The sequence below is a fragment of the Triturus cristatus genome, chromosome 5_1 (assembly GCF_964204655.1).
Source record: "Triturus cristatus chromosome 5_1, aTriCri1.1, whole genome shotgun sequence".
Classification (NCBI taxonomy): Eukaryota; Metazoa; Chordata; class Amphibia; order Caudata; family Salamandridae; genus Triturus; species Triturus cristatus.
Genome location: NC_140587.1, coordinates 294,243,337 through 294,260,916, shown reverse-complemented (window position 1 = coordinate 294,260,916; position 17,580 = coordinate 294,243,337). Strand labels below are relative to the sequence as shown.

The following is a 17,580-nucleotide window of genomic DNA, read 5'->3' as shown; positions in this document are numbered from 1 at the left end:
GACATCATTTGTTGAAGGTGTTGCCTGACTGACACTGCAGACCCTACCTTCACTAGTCAGGTACCCAAGTGGGGAAATATATGGACTCCTTAGCATCACAGTAAAGCTGAAAATAGTCATCTTGAAGGTCAAGGGACTCCAACCAGTCTCATTCAGGACCAGTAAAACTTGGCTCAGGGATGGAATCCTGAACTTGCCTTGTTGAATGAAAAAGTTCAGAAGGCACATTTCCAGGATGGGTCTCAGATCTCCATCCATCTTGGGAACCAATAAGTAAAGGGAATAGAATTCTGTGTCCCTCCGTCCAGAAGCAGTGCCTCAATGGCTCTTTTGTCGAGAATAGCAAGAATTACTGCCTCCATAACTTAGGTGTGTGCCTCTAAACACGTCTCTGTGGGAGGATGGCAATCCATAAGGAAGAACAGGAAGGGCAGGGCATTGCCCTTGCAAATTAGTTGAATGGCCTGGAATCCATCATGATCATGATCACTAGTTGATGGAAAAATGGAATACCCTCTCTTCCATCCAAGGTTGATATTGTGATGGAGGAGTCAAAGAGGTTTTGATGCTGCAGAGCTGGCAGTTGATAGTGGAGACTGCATGTACTGCTGTTGCTGGTGATAGCATTCCCTACATCCACTGCTACCTCAAAAGCAGCAGCATCATTTCTGGGGTGTCTGGACAAGCTGAGAAGATTCTCCCTCCCAGGACTGTGCTGCAGTGGAGTAGCCACATGTTGGACCTAGCCCTTTTGCAGGGTCACCCCCAAACATTTTGCCTTCCTCCTCCTACATTTTGCTGAATTCATTTTCATTGGCTTTAGCACCACTTACACATGAATACGCTGTGTCCTGTCACTACACAAAGGGCTGCATACCCCTCATAGTTAGTCTGGAGCCAAGGCTGGGGAGGTAGGGCATCTCTGCACTTCACAGGCATGCCTCTAGAAGCTTCTCCCCAATTCAAAGGCACAACTGCGTATAAAAAAAGGACCCCAGGCACCAACTCTTCAGTACACTTCTGGACCTGTGGATGCTCTGCCAGGAAGAAGGTCTGCTGTGCTCCTAAAGAGACTGCCACTCTGCTAGATTGCTACTCTGAAGGGGCTGTTGACCTGCTGTACTTACCTGTTTCCCTTTTGCCTGGGGAAGAAGAACTGGACCTGTAACTTCATCTTGAACCCAGGACCCCAGAGTGATTCAAAGGGATAGTCTTCTGTCCTCCTGATCTGAGCTTCAGGGACTTAAAAGGCTTCCCACCAACTCCTGGACCCATCTTCAGTGAGTTCCCGACCCCCAAGTGGTACCTCTCATGTCCTGGAATCTTGGTGTGGCTCTCGAACTCTTGAAATCAAATGTTTGGGCTCTTCATGCACTGCTCACACCTAAAATCAGCACAAGCCACCCACAGCCCATCTCATCGTACAGCAGGACCGCCAACGCGAAGCTCCAGCCCACCCTGCCATCCGCGCCACACAGACCACTGCCTATGACACTCTCTTTGTTGCTGGTGACCCTCTCCAACACGAACGGAACTCTTGCCACAAAAACATGAGAGGGTAAAACTTCAGCTGGACTAATCTGGGACTGTGTCCGGCCTGCGCTCCTTCGCAGTCGGCTTAAACCTGAGTTGGCACTTTATGCTTTAAGGTGCTATTTTTCACTTTATTCTTGAGGAATTCAAACTCCGGTTCTAGTGATTGTAGTTTTGTGGTTTTAATCTTGTTTTATGTATTCAATTCAGCTCTTTTTTCTAAACTAGTGTGTCATCTTTTTGTGTAGTGTTGTCACTGCTTTAACATTTGTAGTGTTGCACAAATACTTTACACATTGCCTCTAAGTTAAGCATGACTGCTCTGTGCCACGCTGCCAGGGAGTTTAGCACATGTTAATTTGGGCTTTGCTTGTGCTGATCCTGACTAGGATTGTGTTTGCAGTTTTACCAGGGCTCACAACCCAGTCAACTAAAAACCTAATTTCTAACACCACAAAACTCTTCTATATTGTTAGTAGAGTTGTAACATTGGGCAGACAAAGCCCAGCACACAAGCTGTAGCTTTAATGTTTTTGAAGAGTTCAGTACATAGAAGAAAGTTGAATGCATCCAAGCATCCAGATGCACCGTCACAGCGGTGTCCATGGACAGAATAATGGAGTACTCTGTATCCAGGCTGCACTTCAAGATCTGTTTGGATGCATCCAATCTGTCAGGGCAATGAACACATTTTACATGTGTTCTATGAAGCTGATCTCTGTGAGTTTTGTCAATTCACACAAAACATGCACATATCAGCCCGGGAGGCAGGCAACATTATCAGTACGCTGAGAAAATATTTAGACAGCTAGACTTTTCAGTGACAGAAAAGAGAAAAGAATACTGTATGTCTTTGGTGTCTGGCTACGTGACTGTGGGATGAAAAATGTTTCTCCCACGCAACCATGAGAAGATCCAAGAGGAAATGGAGACAGACTAATTAGACAGGTGAGGGGTAGGAACTAAACCCTGAGGTTTTATTTCAGGAGAAATACATGTATTGTGATCCTACTAAGAGAAATCAAAAATATTTATTTTTGTAATTTTAATTTCATATTTTAGTCTAGTAAATAATTCACAGCATTTTGTTTCAACAAATCATAAGAAGGTGACACAATATAATAAATTACTTATTAAAAACACATCTTAACTTCTGTACGTACCTCCACTTTTAAGCAAGCAGTCCACCATTTCTGGGTAATTCAGTGCTGCAGCAACATGTAATGGTGTGACGCCAAACCGATCAGCTTTATTAACATCTGCACCTCTTACTATGAGGTACTTGGCTACATCTGGATTCCAATTTTTGGCCACCTGAAACAAGAAGATTCCGTGCTTAACTTTTGGTTCTGTCTCCAGCCTAAATAACATTGTATACTACAGCATGGAGACAGTCACTCTCCACACAATCAACAACACACTCCTTGTTAAGGAGAAAATCTACCCGGGGTGTTTTATGGACTTTTGGGATGAGATATAGAACTGGGAGGACCGGGAATTCCTTATACAATGAATTTAGACTCGTCCGCTGAGATTAATCTCTCCCATTTCCATTGTTGTAGATCTTTCTTTAACGTCTCCCTCGCTTTATTGTAGTCCCTTGTAGTTGTTTTTTTTCATTACACTGTTCGTTGTCTAGTTGTCTCTTTGCTTCCTGAATTTAATCTTTGTTTGGCCATCTCACGATCTTTCCACCTTTGTCTGATTTTTTTTTATTATAATCTCCTGATTTTCTCCTAACTTTTTCATCAGTTTGGCATATTCCAATTTTTTGTATTGTTTGCTCCTTTTCTTGTGTTTCACTTGATGATATGCCGCTGCCCGCGTCCCACGCAGTGGGACATCAGCAGGGCAGCTTTCTAGTGGCCGCCCGTCGCAGCCTTCCCCTCCCCCTTCTTCTGCCTCGAACGCGAGGCCGCGCCCAGGGAGGAGATCTCCCAATGAGTGGGCTGTTAGGAGGCGGGCCGATAGGGGGGCGAGGCTAGCCCCCCCCTACTTAGGCGTCCCTCTCGCCCAGTTCCTCCTCTGCTTCCTGCGCGCCGCTCCTGCCCGGACACGCGTGATGGCTCCGTTTAATCTTTCTGTGCAGGCCGTCGAGTTACGCGTTGTTAGAGGATCGGCGCGTGGTCTTTGATGGACGGTAGCTGAGGGATAGCAGGACTGCGGGTTAAGGAAGTGGAGAGCAGCGGCGTTCCCGTAGAGCCGGAAGTGCGGCGCAGCCTAGAAGGAGGTGATTTGGTGGTGTACTGGTGCGCGGAGGTAAACAGTGCGGGGTTTCTTCGGTTGCGGGCAGGGCGGTCGCAGAGGTAGCCTTAAATTGTTTCGTGGTAAACGGGGTAGGGAGGACTAGATCGGGTGCCCCCCTTTCACGCCGATTGTCCCAGCGGCTGCCCAGTGCGCGATTGATTAAGATAACGCGCGTGGAAAGGATTGTTTGCTTTGGTCACCCTGCACCCTAGTTACCGATCGTTTGCCGTAAATGCGGCGGGGTAGGGTGCAGGGGACGCCGAGTGTGGGTGCGAGGCAGGGGGAGGGGGTATTTGTGGTGCAGGGCTTTCATGCCGCTGGTTTCCTGTGCCGCGCGAGTTCCTGTGCCCCTGCTTCCTGGTCTGGCGTCGGTCACGCGGTTGTGCCCTTGGTCTGGCGCTGTGTTCATTGGGGAGTGCAGGGGAGTGCCGCCTCCCGTCTTTCCCCATACTATGTGGCGCTAGGCCCCAATTTTGGCAGTGTGTGTGTTGTGGGGGTTGAAGGCCCGCGATCGGGCACTGCCTTTGTGGTGTCTTTGGGGATCTCACCCTCATGGTCACCAATCAGAGACGAGATTTGACTCTCAAATTTAGCCTCCTTTAGACTTGCCTGTAGATCATATTTTTCATCAATGCTTTGGGCCAAATGTGTGCTTGAATTAACCGTTTGATAGACATGAGATGCTATGTTAGAAAATTCAGATGATATTCCCACCAATTGTCTCAAAACGTGTGACCGTGGGCACCCAGAAGTTTCTCACAATCCCGAGCCAGCTGACAACATCCAAGTGTATGGCTTTACCATCCCCCAACAGAAAATAAACCCCTTTCGCAAGAGACCAGCATCCCCTCGATGACAGAATATCTTGCACAGCACTATTCACTCACAGGCACGCTGCCCACACGGGGAGTTTAATATGGGGGCGGTAGGTATCCGTCCAGCTATGTTGCTTTAATGTTTGTGCAGTGGCCTGCTCCCTTCAGGGGCCTTTCTGCCTCGATCCAAGACCAGCAAAGGCACACGCTGCGGGTACACAGGGTCCCTTTCACTTCGCTGACGTTGAGCTGCGGTGACTCCGGCAGCCGGATGTAACTCAGCTCCCGAATGGCATCAGAGATCACCATTAACGAGTCAGGCAGAGACGGGAGATTTTAATCTTGAACGACAGCAGCCACGGCGGGAAGGGGAACTTAAGAGGAATTTGTAGGTCTCATTGCTAACTTACAGCTAACTTTAGCTGTGTGGCGCGAGCTCAGGTCATCACACAAGGGCGGTACTTCTTGCCGTTGGAGGTTTCATGCACGGTTGGGAGTGGTGGGACGTGTGCTTTGTCCCCGGCCCAGCTTTGTGTATCGCTATGCTATTATAATTTTGTTGTGGTGTAATGAGCGTCGGGTTGTTGGGCCCTATTGCATTTACAATGCTTGTGTGCAAATGTATTGGTCGAGACTTGCTGTGCTCTGTATTATTGAGGAAATTGTGGAGCATCAGTCATGACTTCAAGAGAGGCTTTTAAAATGGTAATCTGAGGTCACTGCGTCGTTCAGGCGGGAGTGTGCGTCGGTCACTGAAGGAGATGATGCGGGCGCAGGAGGTTATGCTTCGGGCGTTGGAACGCCGTAGTCACATGACCCCTCGGTACACCTCTCCTCAGGGCCGGCTTTAGGGCGGTGCGACCGGTGCCCCCGCACCGGGTGTTGGCTTCCTGGGGGCGCCGTGTTTGAACGTTTATTAAGCTTTTTAAGCACCTGCTGCAGCGTTTCTTTCCCCCGGCAATTGTCAGGCCTCACATAATGTCAAGATAACTCCTGCGGTGAATTATCTTCCTGGAGAGAGATCAGCATTTTGTATAGTTGAGGTTTTGACTTAGGTGAAGTTAGTGCAGAGGGTTAATATGCCTGCTGCAAAGAACGTGTGCTAAGTAGATTACAGAGTGCATATGATGTAAACAGATCAGCAGGTTACTGCTTTCAAAAGGGACATCCTTTGGTTACTTGCAATTTATAACTTAAAGTCCTAATATAGGATAGTGAGCTATCAACTTTCATCCTAGAACTGCATACACACTGCAAAGTATACATTATTAGAACATTGAACAGTGTTGCAAAAAGGGTTAATTTGGCTAGGAATCGATTCTTATTATAAAACAGAACTCCCAACTATGCTGTTTCTTTTTAGACTCTGAGTTTGTGCTTCTCCATACCAAGCAGCCTTAAACTATACTGCCTGCCAATAGGGATGACATGAGTCTCCTACACTTTGAGTCCTTTGGCTCAGGTAACATTTCCTGTACACAGATTCACATGCATATGATTGATTGGCCCGGCGGTTTTTGTGTGAGATGCAAAGTTCTCGGACACCCTACACTGGTAGGAGTGGCGCTATATAACTAATTCAATGCATCTGGGAGTGTGGTTATGGAAACTTGGTCAACTGTTAAAGGGGGCTAGTGAGAGAATCCGTGGGGGAGGCGGCATTGGGGGGGCGCCAACAACATTCTTGCACAGGGCGCCACCATCGCCAACGCCGCAAAAAAAAAACAAAAAAAAAAAAAAACAACGCATTGCTCGTGTAGCTTTCGATATACAAGAACGTATATTTATTTTCCTTATAATCATTATAAACATGATTAAGGTATGCTACTTTAGTAGTTCTTTTTTATGCTTTCTTCTTTTACTTGCTGATGGTGCTTTTCTTAAGACTGTTGTCACTGATTGGCGCTTGTTTCGCACAATGGGTTTAGTTTTACTAATTTATGGCCAATGGTAGCTTTCGTTAGCGAGTTTCGGAATAGCTGTTATTGCAGGACACTAGAAGCGGTTGTGTGTAGGTCCAATTGGGGAAGGTTTTTCTTGTGATACAGGCAAGCTTGCATTGTGGCGCACCAGTGCCAATGGCCTTCGGTATCGGCCCGGCATCATCGTGCATAGGCACGCATTTAATAGGAATAGAAACCCACATTGCTTATGCCCTTATGCAGTGTCTTATGCAGACGCCTGCGCCGCTGGCAATACAGCAGCTTTTCCGTAGGTCCACATGTAGGGCTCCATCTTGTGTTGTCAGTTAAAATAAATTTCGAGGGCCAGCCGTACCTGCGCTACAAGGTCACAAAAGTCGTGAGGCCGCTTCACTCAGCCATGTCCCTGGAACCTTTCAACGCCGTGCCTCTTTTTGTATATCCTTGGGCCGGCCACATATTCCTTCATCTCCAGCATGCTTTGCTGATTAATTGATTAAATGAATAAAGTTGCATGTTCTAGCTCGAACAGAGCAACAGTTACCAATCGCAATGACATGGGTTCACACGCACTGGAGAGCCCCCTTTGCATTTATTCCCTGGTATCTTTGTCCCAAAATGCAGCATTGATTAAGATTATCCGGTACTAGGGGGGAATCGCTTTGGCATTAGTTCCATGCCGGTAGGTACGAAGGGACGAAGTTGTGTCCCAAGTGGTGCAACAAATATGTCAAGGTTCAGCCTAAAACCCAGTCTCAACCATGATGCAATGGTCAGCTTGTGGAAAGGTGTAACACAGAAATTGAGCTACCAATGTTATTATTGTAAGTTCAACGCTTGAGTCAAGAGATGCTGCTGTCTTTCTTCTTTGCCTTGCTATTAGAAAACAGCTGGGGTAAGGTTTCTCTCAAATCAGTCATAGTGGCAGCTTAGTGTATATAGAAAAGTCAGCAGCCTGTGCTGTGATGAGGCAAGTTGTAGGCCTGGGTTTGTGTGTCATACATAACATCTTGAAGGTATTTTTGTGAGTTCCACGCTTAAGTTAAGAGATGCGGCTGCCTTTCATCTTTAGCCTTGCTATTCGGAAACAGCTGGTGTGATATTTTCTGCAACTCAGTCATAGTGGCAGCTCAGTCTATACAGGAAAGGCAGCAGCCTGAGCTGTTTTGAGACATGCGGAAGGCCTGGGTTTGTCTATCATACTTATCATCTTTGAGGTTATTCTCCCTGTTCCACAGGGAGGCCGGTGAAAGCACAGAGTGACATGGTTTCCCGAGACTTAGCCTGACTTGCCGCCCCTGCGACCTTGTGAGGTTTGTTTATGTATTGTATGAAGGTGACAGAGGCTGTCACTGTTGTTTGTTAGGCACCAGGACCAGATGGCATTTAAGTGCATTGTGGGCTGGAAGCTACGGAGCGGGTCCATTTAGTAAGCACAAGGAGCACGGGGGGCGTTTCTAGCTCTAAAAGGAACGTTGAGACAACCCAGTTAAGTTTCAGTGCAAGGCCACATTTGGTGGGGCAATTCCAGGCGTAAAGCATTAAGCCAGACGCCCTGGGAATTAGGCAGGCGTACGATTAGCTAAGAGTTTGTTCGAACTGAGGGAGAGCATATCGACCACAATTAATTGTGGAACCAGAAAATGCTTTACAAAGCAATGCTGTAGATTTCCGGTAGAATGCTGTATGGATAGGCGTCAGGGATAAGGCCATGACCTTTCTGGAAGGGGCATTCTTCTTTGACTTGTGTCGAACTGGGAAAGGAAGTAAGGCGGGCTGGATAACTACCTCTTGCCTGGAGCGATTGTCAAAGTTTTTTCCTTCAGCCAACCTCGGTTAACACCCATCCACTCCAAGCTAATTGTTCATGGTGATATTGGGCCGCATTTACACAGCCCAGTATTTGGCCCCTGGGGTTGTCAGTGTCGTGAATTACTAAATTTCACTGAACTGGAGGTGTGGCCGGGTTTTACACTAGCAGAAGTTTGGGAGTGCAAGCCTCCACCTAGGGGGTGGCTGGCTGAATTTGATGAACTACTTCAAACGTTTCACAGCACTGCACGTGGGAATTAGTGTCGATTACCTGCGCATACTTCAACCAGACACCCGTGAATGGCATGCCCTCATCTTCTTGGTAATAATTGAGAGAGCAGAGAGCGACCATACCTCTTGAATTTTGCACTTAAACTTTCTAGTAATGGAAAGGGCTTAACACCTTCTGAAATAAGCATGAATAGAGATGTGCTGCTCTCCACTGACATTTGACAGGTTAATGGGCAAGGCTAGCGGAAAAGCCAGATGTATTGTCATCATTTAAGGCGGACGTGACCCAGGTATTGGCAAGATAGAGACACTGCCAACTATGAGGATATGAACGAAATCATAACTGGGGCTCACAACAAATTATTTGATAAAATAAGAAGTTTCCTTTTCAAGCCACGATGTCGGTGCCACGAATTACCTATAGCACAGCAACACCGGTATAACAAGGACTGTAGGCAAACCTATTAGCTCCTTTCAGCGGCAATAAAGTCCAAAAGCTAGCTTCTATTCAACAAGCAAGGAAATTGGGTACGCTGTCCCAGTGGAGAGTAAGAAAAGATTGGGACAAACAGCGGGACTAGTATAAGACTCTATCGTCCAATTTAATGTAACTTAATTTGCAAGTAGAAAGGCTAAAACGAGGAGATGTTGCTAAGATATGGGTCAGTTTGTAGTAAACAATAGGATAATACGATGTGAAAGGAAGCAAATTTAGATACCCGTGATGTCAGCTTGTGTTTATATACGTAGGTAAGGTGGTTACCTTCACCCTGCTTATTGTGCTGTAGCTGCTGGGAACACTATTCCAAGCCAGGTAGGCACCTAATTTGGCCAAGTGAAAAATCTTAATAGGATTGCAGGTCCACAAGCGCCTATTTCACCAATGCCTTGTTACCCATGCCATATTTTCCAGCCTGCGAATCAGATTTAGGTGTTGCTCTTCTCGCTCAGCCTTTCCTTGGAGCCAGGGAGGTGGGAAACGTTCACAGATTTGGGTCCTCGAGCTGAGAGATGTATTCTTCGGCAGCTCAGTCAGTCATATTGGCTTTATCCGGAGTCATGATAAAAGAATGCGTCCATTTAGCAGTTACGTTAAAATGTTTTGTCCTGCTAAGAAATCATGCAATCCCCGCAGCAGCAGCAGCAATTCAGGAACCATGACGCTATCTATACATCACCTTTGTAGACAAAGTGGAAATTAAAACCTTCGTGCTAGGATATGAAGGGAATCGATGGATTGACGAATTCAGCTATGATTCAGTTCTGGCTCCATATGTAGGTGCTAGATCTTCCCATAATTACGTTAGGAAGATCTGCAGTGGCATCGCTAAGAAAGCTAGGAACACCAGTCACGTCTAAGCTGAACGGCAGTGGGGCCAAAAGACATCCTTTGTTAGTCTGCCCTGGGCTTCTGAGTAATGTTGCAAATTAATGCCGTATATTTACGGGTTACAGAACAGGACCCATAATTTAGCCCACTAAAAGCTGGCTCGCAGGGGCAGGGCACCTATAACAGCGAAGGGAGGAAGGGGGGCTCTGGCAGCGACGGAAGCCTCCCCAGAGCTGTGGCGGAGTTACAGGGCGATCTGGAGGCAGAAGGGTACAGTAAGGGTACCTCTGCGACAGGCGGTACAGTAAGGGTACCCCTGTCCGGCACAGTAAGGGTGCCCGAGCCAAGGTCCGGGAGCCGAAGGAGGTTCTGGGAAGACCGCGACGGCGCCCCGTTAGTCCTTCGGGCGGTTGGGGGGCCTGACCAACCGGGGGTGTGCCATAACACGCCCCGCCCCTGTCAGAAGGGGCGGGAGTAGGAGACAGATCACGTGACCCAGTGGATGATCTGAAAATATGTGCCGCACTGCCGGGCATCGACCCACCGTGCGTGCTGGCTCACCAGGCGGGCGGAGCAGTGAGGGGCTGCTTGCCCTGGATCGCCCGTAAGATAACCCATTTATCATCATACTTATGTTGTATGAAATAAACCTGCAGCAGTTCTTCACCCACAATGAAAGTGTCAGTGTAATCCTTGGGTGACGTCTGTGCATGCGTGTTGAATGAAGCGGATGACGGTGTGGTCACTATGCCGCTGCCCGCGTCCCACGCAGTGGGACATCAGCAGGGCAGCTTTCTAGTGGCCGCCCGTCGCAGCCTTCCCCTCCCCCTTCTTCTGCCTCGCGCGCGAGGCCGCGCCCAGGGAGGAGATCTCCCAATGAGTGGGCAGTTAGGAGGCGGGCCGATAGGGGGGCGAGGCTAGCCCCCCCCTACTTAGGCGTCCCTCTCGCCCAGTTCCTCCTCTGCTTCCTGCGCGCCGCTCCTGCCCGGACACGCGTATTCCCACCCATTCCGCTTACCCTGCGTGGCAGAGACAGCGCGTTATTGGAATGTTTTTAATGTTTTCTTTTGCATTGCAGGCGGAGTTACAGGGCGATCTGGAGGCAGAAGGGTACAGTAAGGGTACCTCTGCGACAGGCGGTACAGTAAGGGTACCCCTGTCCGGCACAGTAAGGGTGCCCGAGCCAAGGTCCGGGAGCCGAAGGAGGTTCTGGGAAGACCGCGACGGCGCCCCGTTAGTCCTTCGGGCGGTTGGGGGGCCTGACCAACCGGGGGTGTGCCATAACACGCTCCGCCCCTGTCAAAAGGGGCGGGAGTAGGAGACAGATCACGTGACCCAGTGGATGATCTGAAAATATGTGCCGCACTGCCGGGCATCGACCCACCGTGCGTGCTGGCTCACCAGGCGGGCGGAGCAGCGAGGGGCTGCTTGCCCTGGATCGCCCGTAAGATAACCCATTTATCATCATACTTATGTTGTATGAAATAAACCTGCAGCAGTTCTTCACCCACAATGAAAGTGTCAGTGTAATCCTTGGGTGACGTCTGTGCATGCGTGTTGAATGAAGCGGATGACGGTGTGGTCACTATAGTTTTTTGATATCTCCAGTCACTCTTTCATGGAAGATATCCACTGCGTCTTTTGGCATGAGAGGGAGAAAAGTTGATGACGGCTTGAATGGACTACTTCCGGCACCTCTCTGTGATATGTTTATTTGTTGTAATCTTATCTGTGTTGGTTCATCATGCTCAGATTCCGAAGATGGAATTTCGGTTTCAACAGTTAGTTCATGTAGGGTTAGCAGCGTTGGAATATCTGATGCTTTAAGTGATTGTACATCACTTGCCACTGTATCATATGCCGTTTTTGACTGTTCCAAGCCTGTTTTGATGGTAAAACAATTCTTTAGCTTCAGTTTTCGGATGAAGCAGAATACATCAATTCTCGTGTTATTGAAACTACTCTCTGGGCAGTGATCTAGTCCTAGTGATACCAATTGTTGCTCAGCCTTTGTCAGGGAAATCGGCGATAAATTGATTATAGTATTATCGTTTCCTGTTACTTCCTGCGCCATTGGGATTTTTTCTTTGGCTTTGCATTTCCGCCTTTTGCGTCTGTCCCGCCTTCTTGCGTTTTTTCTTTTTCGACTGGCCTCCTTTGATTTCTTGACCTCAGGGTTTGTAATCGCTCTAGGACTAAAAAATCCAATTCTTCCCCAAGGCTCAATTTGGTTTTAGTTACTGCGATATTTGGACTTTCAAATTCTGAACCCGATTCACTTGTTAGTGATACCGCATCAATACTGGAAAGTTCTTCATCATTGTTTACTTTTTGTGTTTCTCTTGTTGTATTACCTCTTGTTTTATCACTGCATTGTTGTCTTTTTACATTGTCAAATTTACACGCGAAAGTGAATATTTCCTTCCTTCCGGATCTTTAATCATCAACTACGTTAAGGTCCGTCAACATGCAAAAGAAGCTGTGGAAGTTTCAGAACCTTTGTAAGGCAAATACGGCCCAAGCTTGGATAATCTAGCCCTCTATGTAATGCAAACTATAACACAATTATTGCTATGAGAAAGAAATCTGGTATTGTGTAACCCACACTCCCTCCGACTCCTGTTGGAAAGCTGGCCAACAGTCACTCGTGTGAGACTACCGGATTATTTACAGATAGGTTTTAGAGCCCGCTCCCTATATGGATAAACATTGTCAGGGCTATTCACAAAGGTAATTTACACTGGTGAGTAAGTTACGCAACTAGGTTTTAAGTTTACATTTACGCTTTTTAGTTGCTTTACTACTTTTGGCTATTCATCATTTACAAGTGTAAAGTTACTTAAAAATGTATACTTACAAGGCTTCTCCCGCAGTCCCAAAAAAGGGGGTTGAGCCAAATTTAACAAATCAAATTGCAGAAAAATGTATCAAAGTCTATGTCTAAGCCTGATAAATTGATATTGTCAGATATACTATGCTAATGGAAAAATAAAAGACATGAATGCCGATCATAATGGTGCCTAGTCATCCCATATGGTATAGTCACTGATACAGAGTGGAAGATCACATTATCTGAAAAATACAGTAAAATAAAAGCATAAATGCCATTTTATAAGGTGGTCGACCATCTAATACAGTATATACTGTTGGCGTTAATGGATGACTCAAGGCAATCCAGACATGAGCATAAATATAAGATAAAAAACCGCAAGTAAAAACATATTTGTATGTTCCATGTTGTTGATAGCTAAAATCACATTTAAATAATCCCAATGAAAGAAAGTGCATATGTGTAAAAAGTGCAAATGTAAATGTAAAGTGCTGAGTGCAAATATGTGCAACATATAGCTGAGTTTTCCTGAATTAAGGATTTCATATGCATGATAAAATAGATTGAATGTAAAAACCTAATAAAAACCCCTGTTGTTAATAAAGTTATCACATTCAAAATATTTGGGAAGTGCTATCTCAAACATTAAAAACACTATGTGTTTTGCGAGGCGAAGTTGTATGCCATCAAGACGGTGAAGGTGTGGTTAAACATGAAAGACGGACTCACCCAATGTAGACAAAATGTGTTAGGCAGGGCTTACATCTTATAAAAAGTTATGCAGGTCTTCCGTGGTGTTGAGTCCAAGTGGGGTCTTACTATTTAATTCCAGTATGTAACGCGTCTCTAGTTGTCTTAAAATACGTTCTCTATTGCCTCCTCGTTTGAATTTCGGGATGGCATCAATAACAAAGTATGTAAAGCAGCTGAGATCATTTTTGTGTACCAATTTGAAATGCCGAGCCACCGGGTAGGTGGCGTAGTTGTTAACGATGGCTCTAAGGTGCTGCAAAATTCGAGCATGTGCCTGAAGTTTGGTGCTACTTATATAGTTGAGGCCACAACTACATGTGAGGACATACACCGCATATTCAGTGCGGCAGTTATAATGACCACCTATTTGGACTGTTGCAGAGCTGAATGGAGTACTGTAGTGAGTCTTGTTGATTCCAAATTTACATGCCCTGCACGATGTGCATTTGAAGAACCCCTTAATAGGTTGCAGCCAAGTCCCCTTTGTTGTATGTTCTGGGTTTTTACTAACCAATTGATTTCTCATTGAGACCGCCCGTCTCAAAGTGATGTTGGGTACAGATGGAAGTCTAGGCACCAAAACCGTATCAGTTTTAAGAATTGGCCAGTTGTTGTTAATAATGGCCCTGAGTTGTTTGTGTTGCCGATTGTAAGTGGTGACTAATCGGGATGTATTGCTTACCAATGGATCAGTGGTTTCAGATATTGCCTCAATTCTCTTGTTTGAACTCAGTAGAGTTTCTCTAGTTTTGAGAGCGGCCTTGGCAGTGGCTTGTTGGAGGATATTGTCACTGTACCCCCTGGCCTTGAATCCAGCCAATGCCTGTTGTGAACATTTAGAGTATTCCTCCTGAGTGCTACAAATGCGTTTGACTCTGAGGAGTTCTCCGTAAGGGATACTCCTGATAAGATGGTTGGGGTGAGAGTTGGAGGCGTGGAGAGTGGCATTACCAGCGGTTGGTTTCCTCTATAAAGTGGATTCCAACCGTTTGTTGGATACATAGATAGTAGTGTCCAAAAATGCGACTTTAGATGGACTGATGTGTGTAGTGAACCTGAGGTTAATGTTGTTGTTGTTAAGTTCTGATATAAATATTTCAACACTGTCCTGGTCACCTTTCCAAACAAAGAACACATCGTCAATGTATCTAAACCAATGTAATACCTTTTGTTCATATGTATTGGCGAAGGTGCCCATGAGAGCCTGTTCCTCCCACCAGCCCACGTGTAAACACACGTAGCTGGGAGAGAAATAGGCTCCCATAGCCATGCCCCGTTTTTGGCGATACACATTGTTGTCAAACATAAAAAAATTATTAAACAGGCACCACTTGACCATTTCCAAAAGCATTATGTTATGATTATAAAAGGCCAAAGGTCTTTTGTCCAAATAGAATTTGATCGCAGTTAAACCAGCATGATGGTCTATGCTGGTATAGAGTGACTCCATGTCCGTCACAACTAGTAGTAAATTGTCCTCCCATTTGATGTTTTGAATTTTGTCCAAAAAGTCATCCGTATCCCTTATATATGACGGGAGTGATTGCCCAATTGGTTGTAGGAAAAAATCTACATATTCTGAAATGTGTTCACTGATACCGCCGATGGCAGAGATAATAGGTCTGCCTGGTGGAGGATACATTTCTTTGTGAATTTTTGGTATTAGATGTAGAGTGGGGATAATGGGAAAATCAATCATCATAAAATTGGCTTCTTGGTTGGAGATGAGTCCTTGCCTTTTCCATCCCATAAGATCTTTTTTGAGGGTGTCTTTAGCTTTTAGATATTCAGCTTGGGTAGTCTTGACATAGCAGTCTTCATTGGATAGTTGTTTCAGGGCTTCTTGAATATATTGCTAACGTGGCCAGATAACCACATTGCCCCCTTTGTCTGATATGTTAACCACAATATCCTTGTTGTTTCTCAATTTACGAATACGTTTCTCATATTGTACATTTTGATATTTGGATCTAGACTTACTGTGGTTAGTTTTGCAGTACAATTTTTTGATGTTGTCTATTATTCTTTCGTGGAAAATGTCTATAGCATCTTTAGGCATCATCGGATAGACTTTAGATTTAGCTTTAAAAGGACTGATGCCAGCACTGGATGTGGTAAGGTTGAGATCAGATAGTCTCTCTTGAGTAGGAGTTTGACTGTTGGGCAATATTCTTTCTGGAAAGTTTTCATTGTCAAGCTCGCTGATGGTGAGCATGGTGGTAGCATCCGACGCCACAAGATTGCCGAGATTGCTGGACGTGGGATTAGTAGAGGTGTTGGTCATTGTAATTTGCGTGTTGCCATTCTTGATATATGTATATGTTTATATATGTGTGTGTGTGTGTATATATATACATGTGTATCACAATAGTACCCTTTCAGACATAGAGTGCTGCATCAATTATGCAAAGAGAAGCAGAGAACCCTGGGTAGTTCCCAAATGTAGGTGGAGAGCGGCCCCTCTATAGAGCACCCTACAACACCAGAGACACTCTGAATTAGCTCACCTCAAATGTCTACTATTCTAATAAAGTTTTTAGGCATAGGATTAGCGCAGTGCCAGCCATGCCGAGATAGAAAGGGACAAAGTCTTTTGCCATTTCTACAGCAAAGTCTTTAAGCATAGGAGTAGCACAGTGCCATCCACGCCGAGATGCAAAATGACAAATGCCTTTATCACTCCAGGCACAGTATTACAGCTTTGGTTTGGTAAAATAACATCCATGCCAGCCTGGAATGAATAAAAGCAAACCCTGACACGTGTTGAGCTATTATTATAGCTCTTCAGAGACGGTGTAGCATTGTCCAGACACAAGGGAGCATGCAATATAAGTCAAAACAATACCCTTTCAGACACAGAAAGCATATGTATATATTCTATAGAACACTGTAGTCTTCTTCATCAGAGGTCACGGCGGCAACCCCAAAAAAAAAGGAGGAATCAGGAGCCAATTGTACGTGAAAAAAAGGGTTCCAGATTTATTATCGAGTGGTGTGCAAACACAGAACCACACATAGGTGCAGGGAAAAATACACTGGTAATGGCCGGCGCATTTCAACTACACACCCTCTACTGGTCGCAACTATGTAGTTATAATTAGGACCTGGTTTCCATAGGAAAAGCGTTTTTTGTTTTGCCAATAATTTTTGTGCCACTCATTTCAGCTGGTGTTTGGAAATTTCAGGGTGATTCGTCAAGCAGGGGCTGAGAAAAAGGGGGGTTTCCAAAATGCGTCTCCCCCATGTAATTTCCCATAGAGATTTTAGACACAACTACAGCCTGAACCGCGGAACAGAATTGCACCAAATTTAGCAGAAAGCTAGATCTTGGTCCAAAAAGAGTACTTTTTGTAATTTGGTGATCAGTAGTTTGGAGTCATTAAAGAAAATATATTTATTTACATCTAGAGATGCGGATCCACTGGGGTGGAGTCGCTGATCCACGTGCCATCAACAATGCAATGATTGGCTGTCCGCAACCTTAGAGAAGGGGAAAGTTGTGGCTGCCATTTCATGCATCTGGGCTTGGCTCCCCGGGGGGTGGAAATAAAATGTAAAAAGGATAAAAAGGGTCAGGTTAGAGGTACTCTGACCCCATGGGACTGATGGAGGGGTTTGTGAGGGACCCCTCATGGAGAAGAAATTATGAAAAAACTGTTTCTCTTTTGCACACACAAGAATCTGCGTATGCACCAAAGTGCTCAGTGTGGCCCCGTGTGAATCCGCAGCGGAACCGCGGATCAAGACCCCATTTAAAAAAACACATGCACCCACTCACTTTCTCATACACCCACACACTCTCTCACACACCCACTCAGACATTGATATACCCATTCACACACCCATACAGTCACTCACACACCCTTTCACACACACATAAGGTCACTGATACATCCACTCAGAGACCCAGAGAACCACTCACACACCCACTCACAGACCCACACAGGCACTCACACAGCCACCTATACACACACCCATACAGCCACTTACACACCCACTGAAACACGTACAGCAAAACCACTTACACCCCACTCACAAACCCATATAGCCACTCACACACCACTCAAAGACCCACAGAGCCACTTACACACCCACTCATATACCCAC

The 17,580-nt window shown here is 45.8% G+C and overlaps 1 protein-coding gene across 1 annotated transcript in view; it reads right to left on the bottom strand.

Moving 5' to 3' along the window:
• LOC146830806 (uncharacterized) overlaps window positions 1-17,580 on the bottom strand; it is an 878,450-nt gene that overhangs the window by 549,409 nt on the left and 311,461 nt on the right. Inside the window, exon 5 of the mRNA XM_085604967.1 lies at window positions 2,697-2,847. Within this exon, the coding sequence (XP_085461093.1) occupies window positions 2,697-2,847 (151 nt within the window). The remainder of the gene's footprint in view (window positions 1-2,696; window positions 2,848-17,580) is intronic.